The 20,179-nt window shown below is 39.2% G+C and overlaps 1 protein-coding gene across 1 annotated transcript in view; it reads left to right on the top strand.

Annotated features, from left to right (window-relative positions):
* Positions 1-9,095, top strand: part of SAAL1 (serum amyloid A like 1) — a 219,370-nt gene extending 210,275 nt beyond the window's left edge. Inside the window, 3 exon segments of the mRNA XM_053720661.1 lie at positions 6,614-6,810; positions 8,106-8,198; positions 8,745-9,095. Of these exon segments, the coding sequence (XP_053576636.1) occupies positions 6,614-6,810; positions 8,106-8,198; positions 8,745-8,837 (383 nt within the window). The 3' untranslated portion in view covers positions 8,838-9,095.
* Positions 9,096-20,179: the final 11,084 nt, after the last annotated feature.

Below are 20,179 nucleotides of genomic sequence, written 5' to 3'. Positions count from 1 at the left end.
CTCACTTTCTTTCATGTAATTAGCAAGAGTCCATGAGCTAGTGACGTATGGGATATACATTCCTACCAGGAGGGGCAAAGTTTCCCAAACCTCAAAATGCCTATAAATACACCCCTCACCACACCCACAATTCAGTTTTACAAACTTTGCCTCCCGTGAAGGTAGTGAAGTAAGTTTGTGCTAGATTTCTACATTGATATGCGCTTTGCAGCAGGCTGAAGCCCGGTTTTCCTCTCAGAGTACAGTGAATGTCAGAGGGATGTGAAGAGAGTATTGCTAATTTGAATACCATGGTCTTCCTCTAGGGGATCTATTTCATAGGTTCTCTGTTATCGGTCGTAGAGATTCATCTCTTACCTCCCTTTTCAGATCGACGATATACTCTTATATACCATTACCTCTACTGATTCTCGTTTCAGTACTGGTTTGGCTATCTACTATATGTAGATGAGTGTCCTGGGGTAAGTAAGTCTTATTTTTTGTGACACTCTAAGCTATGGTTGGGCACTTTATATATAAAGTTCTAAATATATGTCTTTAAACTTATATTTGCCATGATTCAGGATGATCAATATTCCTTATTTCAGACAGTCAGTTTTATTATTTGGGATAATGCATATGAATAATCAATTTTTTTTCTTACCTTAAAAATTGTTTCAATTGACTTTTTTCCCTGTGGGCTGTTAAGCTCGCAGGGGCTGAAAATGCTTCAATTTATTGCGTCATTCTTGGTGCTGACTTTTTTGGCGCAAAATTTTTTTTTGTCATTTCTGGCGTCATACTTGACGCCCGGAAGTTGTTCGTGTTTGCGTGATTTTTTTGACATTTTGCAACAAAAATGTCGGCGTCGCCGGATGTGGCGTCATTCTTGGCGCCAAAAAAAAATTTAAGGCGCCAATAATGTGGGCGTCTTTTTTTTGGCGCTAAAAAATGTGGGCGTCATTCTTGTCTCCACCTTTTTTTTTCACATTATTTCAGTCTCATTTTTCATTGCTTCTGGTTGCTAGAGGCTTGTTCATTGGCATTTTTTTCCCATTCCTGAAACTGTCATTTAAGAAATTTGATAAATTTTGCTTTATATGTTGTTTTTTCTTTTACATATTGCAAGATGTCTCAAATTGACCCTGGATCAGAATCTACTTCTGGAAAGACGCTGTCTGATGCTGGTTCTACCAAAGTTAAGTGCATTTGTTGTAAACTTGTGGTAACTGTTCCTCCGGCTGTAGTTTGTGATGAATGTCATGGTAAACTTGCTAATGCAGATAGTATTTCCATTAGTAATATACCATTACCTGTTGCTGTTCCCTCAACATCTAATGTTCAGGATGTTCCTGTTAATGTAAGAGAATTTGTTTCTAATTCTATTCGGAAGGCTCTGTCTGTTATTCCTCCTCCTAGTAAACGTAAGAGGTCTTTTAAAACTTCTCATATTTCTGATGAATTTTTAAATGACCGCCATCATTCTGACTTATCTATTTCTGATGAGGATCTATCTGGTTCAGAAGATTCTGCCTCAGAGATTGACACTGATAAATCTTCATATTTGTTTAAGATGGAGTTTATTCATTCTTTACTTAAAGAAGTGTTGATTGCATTAGATATGGAGGAGTCTAGTCCTCTTGATATTAAAACTAATAAGCGTTTAAATTTAGTTTTTAAACCTCATGTAGTTATTCCAGAAGTTTTTCCAGTTCCTGGTGCTATTTCAGGAGTAATTTCTAGGGAATGGAATAGTCTGGGTACTTCATTTACTCCTTCTCCAAGGTTTTAGAAATTGTACCCTTTGCCATCTGATAGATTAGAGTTTTGGGAGAAGATCCCCCAAAGTTGATGGGGCTATCTCTACTCTTGCTAAACGTACTACTATTCCTACGGCAGATAGTACTTCTTTTAAGGATCCTTTATATAGGAAGCTTGAATCCTTTCTAAGGAAGGCTTATTTATGTTCAGGTAATCTTCTTAGACCTGCTATTTCTTTGGCTGATGTTGCTGCAGCTTCCACCTTCTGGTTGGAGGCCTTAGCGCAACAAGTGTCAGACCATAATGCTTATAGCATTGTTAAACTTCTTCAACATGCTAATAACTTTGTTTGCGATGCCATTTTTTATATCATTAGAATTGATGTCAGGTATATGTCTTTAGCTATTTTAGATAGAAGAGCTTTATGGCTTAAGTCTTGGAATGCAGATATGACTTCTAAGTCAACGTTGCTTTCTCTTTCTTTCCAAGGTAATAAATTATTTGGTTCTCAGTTGGATTCAATAATTTCAACTGTTACTGGGGGGAAGGGAGCCTTTTTACCTCAGGACAAAAAATCTACAGGTAAATATAGGGCTGCTAATCGTTTTCGTTCCTTTCGTCAAAATAAGGAACAAAAACCTGACCCTTTCCCTAAAGGAACAGTTTCCGTTTGGAAACCTTCTCCAGTCTGGAATAAATCCAAGCCTTTTAGAAAGTCAAAGCCAGCTCCCAAATCTGCATGATGGTGCGGCCCTCATTCCAGCACAGCTGGTAGGGGGCAGGTTACGATTTTTCAAAGATGTTTGTATCAATTCGATTCAGAGTCTTTGGATTCAGAATATTGTTTCACAAGGGTACAGAATAGGTTTCAAGGTAAGACCGCCTGTGAGAAGAATTTTTCTCTCACGCATTCCAGTAAACCCAGTAAAGGCTCCGGCGTTTCTGAAATGTGTTTCAGACCTAGAGTCGGCTGGGGTAATTGTGCCAGTTCCAATTCTGGAACGGGGTCTGGGGTTGTACTCAAATCTGTTCATTGTACCAAAGAAGGAGAATTCCTTCAGACCAGTTCTGGATCTAAAAATATTGAATCATTATGTAAGGATACCAACATTCAAAATGGTGACTATAAGGACTATTCTGCCTTTTGTTCAGCAAGGGCATTATATGTCTACAATAGACTTACAGGATGCATATCTTCATATTCCAATCAATCCAGATCACTATCAGTTTCTGAGATTCTCTTTTCTAGACGAGCATTACCAGTTTGTTGCTCTTCCATTTGGCCTAGCAACAGCTCCAAGGATCTTTTCAAAGGTTCTCGGTGCCCTTCTCTCTGTAATCAGAGAACAGGGTATTGCGGTATTTCCTTATTTGGACGATATCTTGGTACTTGCTCAGTCTTTACATTCTGCAGAATCTCATACGAATCAACTTGTGTTGTTTCTTCAAAGACATGGTTGGAGGATCAATTTACCAAAGAGTTCTTTGATTCCTCAGACAAGGGTAACCTTTTTGGGTTTCCAAATAGATTCAGTGTCCATGACTTTGTCTCTAACAGAAAAGAGACGTCTGAAATTGGTTTCAGCTTGTCGAAACCTTCAGTCTCAATCATTCCCTTCGGTAGCTTTGTGCATTGAGGCGAGATTACCAATCAACATTTTGGAACTCTGTGCGATTTTCAGAGCTTTTCAGTTCTGGCCTCTTCTGTAGAGAGAATCGTTTATTTGTTTTCAGACAGACAATGTCACAACCGTGGCATATGTCAATCATCAAGGTGGGACTCACAGTCCTCAGGCTATGAAAGAAGTATCTCGGATACTTGTATGGGCAGAATCCAGCTCCAGTGTTCCCTCTAAGGACAGTTTTGTGTGCAGCCCAGCAGTGAAACAGTTAACAAGAGAACCATACCTTGCCATCTGCATTGTGCAGCATTTGCTAATTGCAGGGTGTGGTTACCTAATTAACTTTTCACTGCTGGGCCGCACACAAAACTGGCCTTAGAGGGAACACTGTCCAGCTCCTGTCTAATTTCTGCAGTTCACATCCCAGGTATAGACAATTGGGAAGCGGATTATCTCAGTCGCCAGACGTTACATCCGGGCGAATGGTCTCTTCACCCAGAGGTATTTCTTCAGATTGTTCAAATCTGGGGACTTCCAGAAATAGATCTGATGGCCTCTCATCTAAACAAAAAACTTCCCAGGTATCTGTCCAGATCCAGGGATCCTCAGGTGGAAGCGGTGGATGCGTTGTCAGTTCCTTGGAATTATCAACCTGCTTATATCTTTCCGCTTCTAGTTCTTCTTCCAAAAGTGATTTCCAAAATCCTAATGGAGCGTTCTTTTGTACTGCTGGTGGCTCCAGCATGGCCACACAGGTTTTGGAATGCGGATCTCGTTTGATGGCCAGTTGCCAACCTTGGACACTTCCGTTAAGGCTAGACCTTCTATCTCAAGGCCCATTTTTCCATTAGGATCTCAAATCATTAAATTTGAAGGTATGGAGATTGAACGCTTAATACTTAGTAATAGAGGTTTCTCTGACTCAGTGATTAATACTATGTTACAGGCTCGTAAATCTGTGTCTAGAAAGATTTATTACCGAGTTTGGAAGACTTACATTTCATGGTGTTCTTCTCATAAATTCTCTTGGCATTCTTTTAGAATTACTAGAATTTTACAGTTTCTTCAGGATGGTTTGGATAAGGGTTTGTCTGCAAGTTCCTTGAAAGGACAAATCTCTGCTCTTTCTGTTCTTTTTCACAGAAAAATTGCTAATCATCCTGATATTCATTGTTTTGTACAGGCTTTGGTTCGTATCAAGCCTGTCATTAAATCAATCTCTCCTCCTTGGAGTCTTAATTTCTTGCTGAGGGCTTTACAGGCTCCTCCGTTTGAACCTATTCATTCTCTGGATATTAAATTACTTTCCTGGAAAGTTTTGTTCCTTTTGGCCATCTCTTCTGCTAGAAGAGTTTCTGAGTTATCTGCTCTTTCTTGTGAATCTCCTTTTCTGATTTTTCATCAGGATAAGGCGGTGTTGCGGACTTCATTTAATTTTTTACCTAAAGTTGTGAATTCTAACAACATTAGTAGAGAAATTGTTGTCCCTTCATTGTGTCCTAATCCTAAGAATTCTCTGGATAGATCTTTACATTCTTTGGATGTAGTAAGAGCTTTGAAATATTATGTTGAAGCTACTAAAGATTTCAGAAAGACTTCTAGTCTATTTGTTATCTTTTCTGGGTCCAGAAAAGGTCAGAAGGCTTCTGCCATTTCTTTGGCATCTTGGTTAAAGTCTTTGATTCATCATGCTTATGTGGAGTCGGGTAAATCCCCGCCTCAAAGGATTACGGCTCATTCTACTAGGTCAGTTTCTACTTCCTGGGCTTTTAGGAATGAAGCTTCTGTTGATCAGATTTGCAAAGCAGCAACTTGGTCTTCTTTGCATACTTTTACTAAATTCTACCATTTTTATGTTTTTTCTTCTTCTGAAGCAGTTTTTGGTAGAAAAGTACTTCAGGCAGCTGTTTCAGTTTGATTCTTCTGCTTATAATTTCAGTTTTTTTCATTATAAGATTAAAACTTTTTGATTTGAGTTGTGGATTATTAATTCAGCGGAATTGGCTGTCTTTATTTTATTCCTCCCTCTCTAGTGAGTCTTGCGTGGAAGTTCCACATCTTGGGTATCTGCTATCCCATACGTCACTAGCTCATGGACTCTTGCCAATTACATGAAAGAAAACATAATTTATGTAAGTACTTACCTGATAAATTCATTTCTTTCATATTGGCAAGAGTCCATGAGGCCCACCCTTTTTGTGGTGGTTATGATTTTTTTGTATAAAGCACAATTATTCCAATTCCTTGTTTAATGCTTTTGCTCCTTTCTTATCACCCCACTTCTTGGCTATTCGTTAAACTGAATTGTGGGTGTGGTGAGGGGTGTATTTATAGGCATTTTGAGGTTTGGGAAACTTTGCCCCTCCTGGTAGGAATGTGTATCCCATACGTCACTAGCTCATGGACTAGCCAATATGAAAGAAATTAATTTATCAGGTAAGTTCTTACATAAATTATGTTTTCTTCCACTGATCCTTGTTCCTCAGCAGAATGACTGGGGGATAGGGGAAGTGGCAGGAGTATTTGAGCCTTTGGCTGGTGTGTCTTCGCCTCCTCCTTGTGGCCAGGTTCTTATTTCCCACAAGTAATGAATGCGGCTGTGGACTCTTTCCCACGGAAGAAAATAAAATTATCAGGTAAGCATAATTTATGTTTTTTCAATTTTCTTCTGTTAGGAAATGCACTTTGTTCTGTTGGTATCCTTAGTTAAATCATACCTACATAGGCTTAGGAGCAGTAATGCACTGCTGGGAGTTAGCTGTTTGCTACACACGTATGCCTTTTGCTATTGGCTTACCAGATATTTTCATATAGTAGTGAATTATATAGATAAAAAGGGCAACTCCAAGTGATCATGGATTCTCCAGCACTTGTTGCATTCACACTAACATTAGACTAAAGCCTTGTATATTAGACATTTCTCTTGCGGCTCATGCATATATATTTGTAAGTGGGGGTTTTAAAGTAGAATTTAAGGAGAAGCCTGGCTGATTATGGTCCCTGACACAGTATTTTGGGGGCATTTCACAACTGGATATTTAGTTTCTCCCACCACTGATCTTGATTTATTTTTATTTCTGATATAATTCTTACATTAGTGTTTTATTCCTCATCTAATATTGGACTAAATTTAGTGTAATTATCACTAAACGTCTTATAAACAGAAACGGTTATGACTATCGGCATCACAGTTACATTAATAGCTTTTAATGCCAGGAGAATCTGACCTCTGCAAAATCATTTTTCTCTAGATCTCCCATTGATTGTCAGCTTAATCCAAGTACTGGGGCACCTAGAGCTATGTCACAAGAAGAACTCAGACAGCTGCAAGATTCCAGCTGTGGAGGAGGCCGGCACATCTGCAGCTGCCGATGACGATTTCCATTTAAATATCTTAAAAGATGTTTGTTGTGAATTCCTCTCAAACCTCCTCATGGAACTAACAAAGGTAGAATGAATGGTTCTGACTGTAATGTTTCTCTCTATAGAACAACACCATATGATTGTTTGTTACATTGTGTTAGAACAGTCTCTAGTTGATTACTTTTTTTCTTTAACATTGTGTTGAATATAAAGGGACGTTAAAGTCAACTTTTGCCTCTGCACATCCCTTTAAGACTAGTCTGGTATCCAGTGGCCACAATGTTGTCCAAGACAGAATGATTAAACTTCTGTACTGCCTCCTGCTTAAAGGGACATGAAACCCAAAATCTTTATTTCATGATTCAGATAGTCTTCAGTTTTATACAATTTTTCAATTTGTTTCTTTTATCAAATTTGCTTTGTGCTGTATGTATCCTTTGTTGAAATGCAAACCTAGGTAGAACCAGGAGCAACAGCTCACTACTGGGAGCTAGCTGGTGATTGGTTGCTGCCTCTTGCCATTGGTTCACAGAAGGGCACTGCTACATCTGAGCCTATCTAACTTTACTCTTCAACAAATCATACTGAGAGAATGAAAAGTAAACTGGAAAAAATGTTAAAATTTAATGATCTATCTGAATTATAAATGTTTAAAGCAACATTCCAGCCAAAATGAGAATCCGTGTAAATGCGTTTTTAATAGAAGCATTTCTGTAATATAAATGTATTGGCAAAAATGCTTCTAATAAAAGCTATAGCTGTTTCATAAGTGTATTTAAGTATGCTCTAAACACAGCACTTGCTCAGAGAGCCTAAGGTGCTTGTAACATCTGGCAAAGACTCAATTTGTTAATTGCTGACATGATACAAGCCCCACTGGTATTTTGAGCAACTGCAGTATATAAAATGCTGGTGCACTGAGAATACCTAGCTATGCATCACATGCACATGCAGAGACAAATGAAGCACATTTGCCTGTACATGTGTATTACAAATGTTTCTATTCCGAGATGTAAATCATATACCTGTATGTTCATTTAAATTTTGACTGGAATGTCCCTTTAATTTTCACTTTTGTATGTAGTGTTTAAAGGGATATTAAAGCCATTTCTTAAATTCATAGCTGTATCTTTCAGATATAGTTAGAAGCTTCTTTGCAATATACTTTTATTCTTCGCCTCTATGATAATGTTTAACGTGCACTTGTTCGCTTTGACAAATCTTTGTAGTCACACAAAGGTATAAACTCACTGTTACAGTATTTGTTGTGGGTTAGAAATAATCCAATTCTGCCTATGAAATGCATTGTATAGCAGGTATAGAAAATGTACAATAAATGGCTTTAAACTTGGCATAATACAGTATGTTTTTTCTATCTAGGAGTGTTTATCAGAAGGACTTAAAGGAGGTCAAATTACTAAAGAGAAATGTCTTTGTGCTCTGCGGAACCTGTTACCTCTGTACGCCACATCAGTAAGTAGTTGGTGATTTAAAGGGATGGCCATTAATTCACCTGTTGGGAAACCTTAATACATCTCAAAAGCTAGGCCTTAATCTACATGATGCAGAATCGGACTCATTTTAATTGATTGGTGGTTTGGTTTGAACGCTAATGGGCACCCTTTAAACTCTATCATAAATAAGTTAGCAGCATTTAAGCGTGTTTTTTGCTTAACAAATGTATGAGGTAAAAGCAGTTTAACCTGAAACCAACAAAGCAGTCTCAGTTGTATACTTCCTGATAATGCTTATTTGCTAATATGCACTTCCTGCTAATACTTATTGGCACTTCCGGTTAATGTTTATTGGTTAATATGCACTTCCTGCTAATGCTTATTGGCTAATATTTTTTTTTTTCCTGTTAATGTTTATTGGTTAATATGCAGCTCTTTCATATCAACAGTAGTTGAGTTCATTGTCCCTTTAAAGTGACATAAAAGTACAGTGACATATAAAAGTGGAAAATCACTGGATTATAAACTTGGTAGATTAACTTGATGCCTCTCTGTTTGCTTCTAGGTAAAACATTTCATTACCGTTTTAAGTGGAGCTGACCAGACATTTGTACACTGTTTAACGGAAGAGATGCCCAGCTTGAAAGACCAGATATGAGATACATTCTCACACCTTAATCATTTTCTCTTCTCTAGTTGTCTATTTTCTTTAATAAAAAGGACAAATGTCAATTCAACGGAACAGCCAAGTAGTGAAATAATTAGCCTTAGCATTTTATTAACACTGAGAAGTTCTAAAGATAAATTAACATGGTGGCTTTTATTGAAATTACAATTGTATTGCTGTTCAATAGTCACATTTGTATATTTTTCATCTGCAGACATATGTTACAGTGATAAAAATAACTGTAATAATCATGTTTTTCTTTATTCTAAGTTGAATATATCATTACCCTTCTCTGCATTAGTAAACATGTAGTCATGTGCCACACACATACATATTGTTATAGGAACCTCAAAATGAATACTTTGTACACTGGGAAAATCCAGTTTAAACAAATGAAAATTAATTGTATTTGTCCATAGGCAGCTTTTGGAACGAAACAGGATGTGCAATTAACTTTTCTTTGCTAATATATGGAGAGTCAACAACGTCATTCAATTACTAGTGGGAATATCACTCCTGGCCAGCAGGAGGAGGCAAAGAGCACCACAGCAAAGCTGTTAAAAGTCACTCCCCTACCCATAATCCCCAGTCATTCTCTTTGCCTCTGTCAATTGAGGAGGTGAAGTTTGGATTTGGGTTTAGCTGTAGTCCAAGTCAATCTCTGGAAAAGACTAGTGGTGGCTTTTAAGCAGTTAGGAAGTTGTAAGGTTGTGCTTACTTTGTTTCCTAACACATTGCTGCACTAGTTATAGAAAGCCAGAGTTGGTTACTCTGTTCTTTCTTTGTTCTACAGGTCTCTGTAAAGAGTATGTGTCCTTTCACGCCTTGTGAGCTGTCTTCCTGACGGACAGCTAGACTGCAGGTAAGTGCCTTTTTGTCTTCTAGGTATTGGAGACATTGCACTTTAAGAATGTTTTGCTGCAGTTTTCTGTTTGGGGACATTTTATTCTTTGGATAGGATATTGTTTGGCAGGGTGCAGGCTCTGGTATGTGATTGGAGACTAAAGGGTTAATAAAAGTTCTTAGCCTTTATTGTGATTGTGGCTCATTATGGGGGGCATGTTTGAGTAATCAGTGTTTGTGCATTACATTTTCTTCTCATGAGACGCTGGTGTGTTTTTGTGTATAGACCGCTCTTTTTAAATACAGAGAACTCACTTGAGGGAGTATTATTTCTTTTTTCTGTATCGTGCGCTTTCTTTTTCAGCTGTGCCTCTGCTTTGACTGGATGGTCATGTGACCTGCTCTTCCGATTTTAGTTATAAGTGTAGCGGCGTCTTCCCCGACATCACAAGCTTTTATTGTTTGGCAGGAGAGTTCTATACCGTTTTCATTTCTTGGGACACCACAGTTGTACTGAGGTGTATAGTTCTCTGTTACATTGGTTTATTTAGTGAATGTTATGCTCTGGAGCAAAAGAGAAGTTTTGCTATTAAAGGTACAGTTCTTAAGTCAAATAAAATAAATAAGATTATAATTTTTTCTTAAATTATTTTGCAAATCTCTGTGTTATGTTTGTTATGTCTTGTAGCACAAATGGTTTTGCCTATGCAATTCTGTTCTGCATGTTTATTTAGAACTCTTGAGTGTAAATAGATTGTTGCCCTCTGAGCCTAATGTCTTCTAGGATGTTGCTGTTCAGGCAATACCTCAGCTTTCTCCTTAAACGTCCCAAGCCTCAATGGCATCACATGCAGTGCCCTGTGGTTCCTCTCAGCCTCAATGAGGCATAAATTTGCCTGCAGAATTTGCTGCACAGGTATCTTCTGTGGTATCTGTGGCATTAGCTGTGTTTCCTATGCTAAATAAGGTAGTAAGGTTTCTGTCCCACCTGCTGCTACACAGGTTGTCTTTCCTCATAAGTATGATGAGGATACGTCGGTAGCCTCTGAGAGTGAAATCTCAGATTCGGACAGTATAATGCCTTTATCTGATACTGAAGAAGTAATACTTCATATTTAAGCTTGGAACCCTTCATGTATTGTTTTAGGAGGTTTTGGCTACTTTGGACGACTCCAATACTTCTGTCGTTTTCAACCCTAAGAAATCTAGTAAACTTGATTAATACTATGATGTTCCTTCCTCTATGGAAGTGTTTTCCTGTTCCAGACCGTGTCACGGAAATTTTATCACAGGAATGGGAGCAGCCAGGGATTCCTTTCTTCCCGTCTTTTAGAAGATGTTTCCTGTTGCTGACTCTATTAAAAGATTCATGGTGCATGGTACCTTAAGTAGGAAGTTTAAAAAAAAAAAAAATGTATGTTCACCAGGGTCTTCTATGGCAACCTTCAGTTTGCATTGCCATAGTAGCAAGTGCTGCATCTTATTGTTGTGATGCCTTGTCTGAATCAATTTTCTCAGTGACTCTGTTGGAGGAGATTCAAGATAGGATTTAGGCTCTCTAACTAGCCAATTCTTTTATTTCAGATGCTTACATACAATTTTTTAGACTGGCAGCCAAGATGTGTGGCCTTACTGTCTTAGCTCACAGAGATTTATGGCTGAAATCTTGGTCTTCTGATTTTACCTCTAAGTCAAAACTTCTGGCACTTCCTTACAAGGGTAGACCTTGTTTGGACCTGGTCTGGCAGAAATAATTTCTGATATTTCGGGTGGAAAAGGGTCTTTTTTTTTCCCTCAAATCAAGAAGAGCAGTACTATAGGATGTCAAGTAATTTTTGTTCTTTTCACAATTTCTAAGGGAAGTCTTCCTCTCTCTCTTCCAAGCAGGAACAGTCCAAGTATTCTTGGAAGTCCAATCAGTCTTGAAACAAGGGGAAGCAATCAAAGAAACCCGCAGTTGAGTCTAAGTCAGCATGAAGGGTCTGCCCCTGGTCCGGGATCGGATCAAGTGGGGGGCAGACCTTCTCTGTTTCGTCAAGCTTGGATATGAGATGTCCCAGATCCTTGGACTGTGGACATAGTGTCTCAGGGTTATAAAATAGAATTCAAATCTCTTTCTCCCAAGGGCAGATTTCACGTCTCAAGATTATCTGCAGCTCAGGTAAGAAGAGAGGCATGGGATCTTTTCTCCCTGGGAGTGATTGGTCGAGTTCCAGTAAGGGAACAGGGTCTAGGATTCTATTCAAACTTGTTTGTGGTTCCCAAAAAAGAGGGAACTTTTCGATTCATTCTAGACCTAAAGTGTCTCAACAAGTTTCTCTGGGTACCATCCTTCAAAACTGAAAACATTTGTTCCATTCTTCCTTTGGTCCTAGAGGGTCAGTTCATGTCGACTGTAGTCCTGAAGGATGTGTATCTTCATGTTCCCATCTACAGGGATCATTACAAGTTCTTGAGGTTCGCCTTTTTGTTCAAACATTTTCAGTTTGGCTCTTCCGTTTGGCCTTGCCTCAGCTCCCAGAATTTTTTCAGGCAGTGATCAGGTCTCGGGAAATTGTGGTGGCATCCTCCCTGGCCGACTTTTTGGTTCAGGCACCATCTTCTCAACAAAGTAAGCTCTTCTACAGAGACCTTGTTGTCTTTTTAAGTTCCCACAGATGGAAAGCGAATCTAGAAAAAAGTTCTCTTGTTCCAGCCACAAGGGTAGTTTTCTTAGGATCCTTAATAGATTACCTGTCTATGAAAAATTTTCTGACAGAGGTCAGAAAATTCTTACCTCTTGTCTCTCTCTACAGTCTACTGTTTTCCCTTCAGTAGTTCTTTGTATAGAGGTAATTGGTCTGATGGTCGCTTCCATGAACATCATTCCCTTTACTCAATTCCATTTGAGAGTTCTGCAGTTAGGCATGCTCAGACAATGGAACGGAGATCATTTGTATCTGTCTCATAGGATAGTTCTAGTCCAGTTGACAAGAGACTCTCTCCCATGGTGGTTTTCTCAAGAGCATCTGTCTCAGGACACATGTTTTTGGAAATCGTCCTGGGTGATTGTGACCTCGGACGCCAGCCTGCTAGGCTGGGGAGCAGTCTGGGACTCGTTAAGGGCGTAGGGTCTATGGACTCGGGAGGAGTTTGTTCTCCTTATAAATATCTTGGACTTGAGAGCAATTTTCAATGCTCTGATGGTTTGGCCTTAGTTGTCCTTATTCTGTTTTTTCAGGTTCCAGTCGGACAAAATCACCTCATTGGCTTACATCAACCACTAGGGAGGAACTCGGAGTTCCTTAGCCATGAGTATGTGGCTCAGATTATTCGGTGAGCGGAGGCTCACAATTTCTTTCATGTAATTAACAAGAGTCCATGAGCTAGTGACGTATGGGATATACATTCCTACCAGGAGGGGCAAAGTTTCCCAAACCTTAAAATGCCTATAAATACACCCCTCACCACACCCACAAATCAGTTTTACAAACTTTGCCTCCAAGGGAGGTGGTGAAGTAAGTTTGTGCTAGATTCTACGTTGATATGCGCTCCGCAGCAAGTTGGAGCCCGGTTTTCCTCTCAGCGTGCAGTGAATGTCAGAGGGATGTGAGGAGAGTATTGCCTATTGAATGCAGTGATCTCCTTCTACGGGGTCTATTTCATAAGGTTCTCTGTTATCGGTCGTAGAGATTCATCTCTTACCTCCCTTTTCAGATCGACGATATACTCTTATATTTACCATTTCCTCTACTGATTCTCGTTTCAGTACTGGTTTGGCTTTCTACAAACATGTAGATGAGTGTCCTGGGGTAAGTAAGTCTTATTTTCTGTGACACTCTAAGCTATGGTTGGGCACTTTATTTATAAAGTTCTAAATATATGTATTCAAACATTTATTTGCCTTGACTCAGAATGTTCAACTTTCCTTATTTCCAGACAGTCAGTTTCATATTTGGGATTATGCTTTAAATTATCATATTTTTTCTTACCTCAAAAATTTGACTTTTTTCCCTGTGGGCTGTTAGGCTCGCGGGGGCTGAAAATGCTTCATTTTATTGTGTCATTCTTGGCGCGGACTTTTTTGGCGCAAAAATTCTTTTCCGTTTCCGGCGTCATACGTGTCGCCGGAAGTTGCGTCATTTTTGACGTTATTTTGCGCCAAAAATGTCGGCATTCCGGATGTGGCGTCATTTTTGGCGCCAAAAGCATTTAGGCGCCAAATAATGTGGGCGTCTTATTTGGCGCCAAAAAATATGGGCGTCGCTTTTGTCTCCACATTATTTCAGTCTCATTTTTCATTTGCTTCTGGTTGCTAGAAGCTTGATGTTTGGCATTTTTTTCCCATTCCTGAAACTGTCTTATAAGGAATTTGATCTATTTTGCTTTATATGTTGTTTTTTCTCTTACATATTGCAAGATGTCTCACGTTGCATCTGAGCCAGAAGATACTACAGGAAAGCCACTGCCTGCTGGATCTACCAAAGCTAAGTGTATCTGCTGTAAACTTTTGGTAGCTATTCCTCCAGCTGTTGTTTGTAATAATTGTCATGACAAACTTGTTAAAGCAGATAATATTTCCTTTAGTGATGTACCATTGCCTGTTGCAGTTCCCTCAACATCTAAGGTGCAGAATGTTCCTGATAACATAAGAGATTTTGTTTCTGAATCCATAAAGAAGGCTTTGTCTGTTATTTCTCCTTCTAGTAAACGTAAAAAGTCTTTTAAATCTTCTCTCTCTACAGATGAATTTTTAAATGAACACCATCATTCTGATTCTTTGGACTCTTCTGGTTCAGAGGATTCTGTCTCAGAGATTGATGCTGATAAATCTTCATATTTATTTAAGATGGAATTTATTCGCTCTTTACTTAAAGAAGTACTAATTGCTTTAGAAATAGAGGATTCTAGTCCTCTTGATACTAATTCTATACGTTTGGATAAGGTTTTTAAAGCTCCTGTGGTTATTCCAGAAGTCTTTCCTGTTCCTAATGCTATTTCTGCAGTAATTGCTAAGGAATGGGATAAATTGGGTAATTCATTTACTCCTTCTAAACGTTTTAAGCAATTATATCCTGTTCCGCCTGACAGGTTAGAATTTTGGGACAAAATCCCTAAAGTTGATGGGGCTATTTCTACCCTTGCTAAACGTACTACCATTCCTACGTCAGATGGTACCTCGTTTAAAGATCCTTTAGATAGAAAAATTGAATCTTTTCTAAGAAAAGCTTATCTATGTTCAGGTAATCTTCTTAGACCTGCTATATCATTGGCTGATGTTGCTGCAGCTTCAACTTTTTGGTTGGAAACTCTAGCGCAACAAGTAACAAATCGTGATTCTCATGATATTATTATTCTTCTCCAGCATGCTAATAATTTCATCTGTGATGCCATTTTTGATATTATTAGAGTTGATGTTAGATTTATGTCTCTGGCTATCTTAGCCAGAAGAGCTTTATGGCTTAAGACTTGGAATGCTGATATGGCTTCTAAATCAACTCTACTTTCCATTTCTTTCCAGGGAAACAAATTATTTGGTTCTCAGTTGGATTCTATTATTTCAACTGTTACTGGTGGGAAAGGAACTTTTTTACCACAGGATAAAAAGTCTAAAGGTAAAAACAGGGCTAACAATCGTTTTCGTTCCTTTCGTTTCAACAAAGAACAAAAGCCTGATCCTTCGTCCTCAGGAGCAGTTTCAGTTTGGAAACCATCTCCAGTCTGGAATAAATCCAAGCCTGCTAGAAAGGCAAAGCCTGCTTCTAAGTTCACATGAAGGTACGGCCCTCATTCCAGTTCAGCTGGTAGGGGGCAGGTTACGTTTTTTCAAAGAAATTTGGATCAATTCTGTTCACAATCTTTGGATTCAGAACATTGTTTCAGAAGGGTACAGAATTGGTTTCAAGATGAGACCTCCTGCAAAGAGATTTTTTCTTTCCCATGTCCCAGTAAATCCAGTGAAAGCTCAAGCATTTCTGAATTGTGTTTCAGATCTAGAGTTGGCTGGAGTAATTATGCCAGTTCCAGTTCCGGAACAGGGGATGGGGTTTTATTCAAATCTCTTCATTGTACCAAAGAAGGAGAATTCCTTCAGACCAGTTCTGGATCTAAAATTATTGAATCGTTATGTAAGGATACCAACGTTCAAGATGGTAACTGTAAGGACTATATTGCCTTTTGTTCAGCAAGGGAATTATATGTCCACAATAGATTTACAGGATGCATATCTGCATATTCCAATTCATCCAGATCATTATCAGTTCCTGAGATTCTCTTTTCTAGACAAGCATTACCAATTTGTGGCTCTACCGTTTGGCCTTGCTACAGCTCCAAGAATTTTCACAAAGATTCTCGGTGCCCTTCTGTCTGTAATCAGAGAACAGGGTATTGTGGTATTTCCTTATTTGGACGATATCTTGGTACTTGCTCCGTCTTTACTTTTAGCAGAGTCTCATACGAATCGACTTGTGTTGTTTCTTCAAGATCATGGTTGGAGGATCAATTTACCAAAAAGTTCTTTGATTCCTCAAACAAGGGTAACCTTTCTGGGTTTCCAGATAGATTCAGTGTCCATGACTTTGTCTTTAACAGACGAGACGTCTAAAATTGATTACAGCCTGTCGAAACCTTCAGTCTCAATCATTCCCTTCGGTAGCCTTATGCATGGAAATTCTAGGTCTTATGACTGCTGCATCGGACGCGATCCCCTTTGCTCGTTTTCACATGCGACCTCTTCAGCTCTGTATGCTGAACCAATGGTGCAGGGATTACACGAAGATATATCAATTAATATCTTTAAAACCGATTGTTCGGCACTCTCTAACGTGGTGGACAGATCACCATCGTTTAATTCAGGGGGCTTCTTTTGTTCTTCCGACCTGGACTGTAATTTCAACAGATGCAAGTCTCACAGGTTGGGGAGCTGTGTGGGGATCTCTGACGGCACAAGGAGTTTGGGAATCTCAGGAGGTGAGATTACCGATCAATATCTTGGAACTCCGTGCAGTTTTCAGAGCTCTTCAGTTTTGGCCTCTTCTGAAGAGAGAATCGTTCATTTGTTTTCAGACAGACAATGTCACAACTGTGGCATACATCAATCATCAAGGAGGGACTCACAGTCCTCTGGCTATGAAAGAAGTATCTCGAATTTTGGTTTGGGCGGAATCCAGCTCCTGTCTAATCTCTGCGGTTCATATCCCAGGTGTAGACAATTGGGAAGCGGATTATCTCAGTCGCCAAACGTTGCATCCGGGCGAATGGTCTCTTCACCCAGAGGTATTTCTTCAGATTGTTCAATTGTGGGGGCTTCCAGAGATAGATCTGATGGCCTCTCATCTAAACAAGAAACTTCCCAGGTATCTGTCCAGATCCCGGGATCCTCAGGCGGAGGCAGTGGATGCATTATCACTTCCTTGGAAGTATCATCCTGCCTATATCTTTCCGCCTCTAGTTCTTCTTCCAAGAGTAATCTCCAAGATTCTGAGGGAATGCTCGTTTGTTCTGCTAATAGCTCCGGCATGGCCTCACAGGTTTTAGTATGCGGATCTTGTCCGGATGGCATCTTGCCAGCCATGGACTCTTCCGTTAAGACCAGACCTTCTGTCACAAGGTCCTTTTTTCCATCCGGATCTGAAATCCTTAAATTTAAAGGTATGGAGATTGAACGCTTGATTCTTGGTCATAGAGGTTTCTCTGACTCCGTGATTAATACTATGTTACAGGCTCGTAAATCTGTATCTCGAGAGATATATTATAGAGTCTGGAAGACTTATATTTCTTGGTGTCTTTCTCATCATTTTTCTTGGCATTCTTTTAGAATACCGAGAATTTTACAGTTTCTTCAGGATGGTTTAGATAAGGGTTTGTCCGCAAGTTCTTTGAAAGGACAAATCTCCGCTCTTTCTGTTCTTTTTCACAGAAAGATTGCTATTCTTCCTGATATTCATTGTTTTGTACAAGCTTTGGTTCGTATAAAACCTGTCATTAAGTCAATTTCTCCTCCTTGGAGTTTGAATTTGGTTCTGGGAGCTCTTCAAGCTCCTCCGTTTGAACCTATGCATTCATTGGACATTAAATTACTTTCTTGGAAAGTTTTGTTCCTTTTGGCCATCTCTTCTGCTAGAAGAGTTTCTGAATTATCTGCTCTTTCGTGTGAGTCTCCTTTTCTGATTTTTCATCAGGATAAGGCGGTGTTGCGAACTTCTTTTGAATTTTTACCTAAAGTTGTGAATTCCAACAACATTAGTAGAGAAATTGTGGTTCCTTCATTATGTCCTAATCCTAAGAATTCTAAGGAGAAATCATTGCATTCTTTGGATGTTGTTAGAGCTTTGAAATATTATGTTGAAGCTACGAAATCTTTCCGTAAGACTTCTAGTCTATTTGTTATCTTTTCCGGTTCTAGGAAAGGCCAGAAAGCTTCTGCCATTTCTTTGGCATCTTGGTTGAAATCTTTAATTCATCTTGCCTATGTTGAGTCGGGTAAAATTCCGCCTCAAAGAATTACAGCTCATTCTACTAGGTCAGTATCTACTTCCTGGGCGTTTAGGAATGAAGCTTCGGTTGACCAGATCTGCAAAGCAGCAACTTGGTCCTCTTTGCATACTTTTACTAAATTCTACCATTTTGATGTATTTTCTTCTTCTGAAGCAGTTTTTGGTAGAAAAGTTCTTCAGGCAGCGGTTTCAGTTTGAATCTTCTGCTTATGTTTTTTGTTAAACTTTATTTTGGGTGTGGATTATTTTCAGCAGGAATTGGCTGTCTTTATTTTATCCCTCCCTCTCTAGTGACTCTTGTGTGGAAAGATCCACATCTTGGGTAGTCATTATCCCATACGTCACTAGCTCATGGACTCTTGTTAATTACATGAAAGAAAACATAATTTATGTAAGAACTTACCTGATAAATTCATTTCTTTCATATTAACAAGAGTCCATGAGGCCCACCCTTTTTTGTGGTGGTTATGATTTTTTTGTATAAAGCACAATTATTCCAATTCCTTATTTTATATGCTTCGCACTTTTTTTCTTATCACCCCACTTCTTGGCTATTCGTTAAACTGATTTGTGGGTGTGGTGAGGGGTGTATTTATAGGCATTTTAAGGTTTGGGAAACTTTGCCCCTCCTGGTAGGAATGTATATCCCATACGTCACTAGCTCATGGACTCTTGTTAATATGAAAGAAATGAATTTATCAGGTAAGTTCTTACATAAATTATGTTTTTTGTCTATCTGCCATCCATTTTCCAGGAGTGGACAACTGGGAAGTGTATTTCCTGAGCAGACAGAATTTTCATGCCGCGGGGAGTAGGTTCTCCATCCAGAGGTGTTCTCTGGGTTAACCCTCAAATGGGGTGTGCCGGATCTGATAGATTATCTGGCAGTTCCTTGGGTTTTCGATCTAGCATATCTGTTTCTTACGTTTGCGCTCCTTCCACAAGTCATTGCTTGTATCAAACAGGAGTGAGCGTGGGTAATTCTATTAGCTCCTGCATGGTCTCGCAGGATCTGGTATACAGACCTAGGGAAGATGTCATCTCTTCCATCTTGGAGGTTTTCTCTGAGGAAGGACCTTCTAGTTCAGGGTTCTTTCCTCCATCCAAATCTCGTTTCTCTGAAGCTTACTGCTTGGAGATTGATCGCTTAGTTCTGGCTAAGCGCGGGGTTTTCTGAGTTGGTCATTAAGACCATGCTGCAAGTTTGTAAGGCTGTAACTCGTAAGTTTTTTACCATAAGGTATGGCATATATACTTTTATTGGTGTGAATCATAGGGCTACTCTTGGAGTAGGGTCAGGATTCCTAGAATTTTGTCCTTTCTTCAGGATTGTCTAGAGAAAGGTTCAGGCCTGTGTTTAAACCTGTTGTTCCACCTTGGAGCTTTAACCTTGTTCTTAAAATTTGCAGCAGGCTCCGTTTGAGCCAATGCATTCCATAGATTAAGTTGTTATCTTGGAAGTTTTGTTTCTTTTTGCTATCTCTTCTGTTTGGAGAGTTTTGAAGCCTTCGGTTTTGCAGTTTGATTCGCCTTTTCTTATCTTTCATGCGGATACGGCGGTCCTGCGTACTAAATTGAGGTTTCTCCCTAAGTGGTTTCGGATATAAATATTTATCAAGATATTGTTGATCCTTCTCTCTGTCCTTATCCTTCTTCTCATAAGGAATGTCTGTTGTACAACTTGGATGTTGTGTGTGTTTTAAATTTTACCTTCAGGCGACTAAGGGTTTCCGCCAGTCTTTTGTCCTGTTTGTTTCTCAGGAAAATGTAAGGTCAGAAGACTTATGCTTCTTCTCTTTTCTTCTGGTTGCGAAGTATGATTTGTTTTGCTTATGAGACTGCTGGTCAGCAGCTTCTTGAGAAAATTACGGCTCATTCCACTTGGGCTGTCTCCTTTTCTTGGGCTTTCTAAAATGAAGCTTCTGTGGAATAGATTTGCAAGGCAGCAACTTGGTCTTCTTTGCATACTTTTGCCAAATTTTTCACATTTAATACTTTTGCCTCGGCTGAGGCCTC

The sequence above is a fragment of the Bombina bombina genome, chromosome 7 (genome assembly GCF_027579735.1).
Source record: "Bombina bombina isolate aBomBom1 chromosome 7, aBomBom1.pri, whole genome shotgun sequence".
NCBI lineage: Eukaryota > Metazoa > Chordata > Amphibia > Anura > Bombinatoridae > Bombina > Bombina bombina.
Note: the sequence above shows the minus strand (reverse complement) of the source record. Positions and strands in the feature narration are given on the sequence as shown.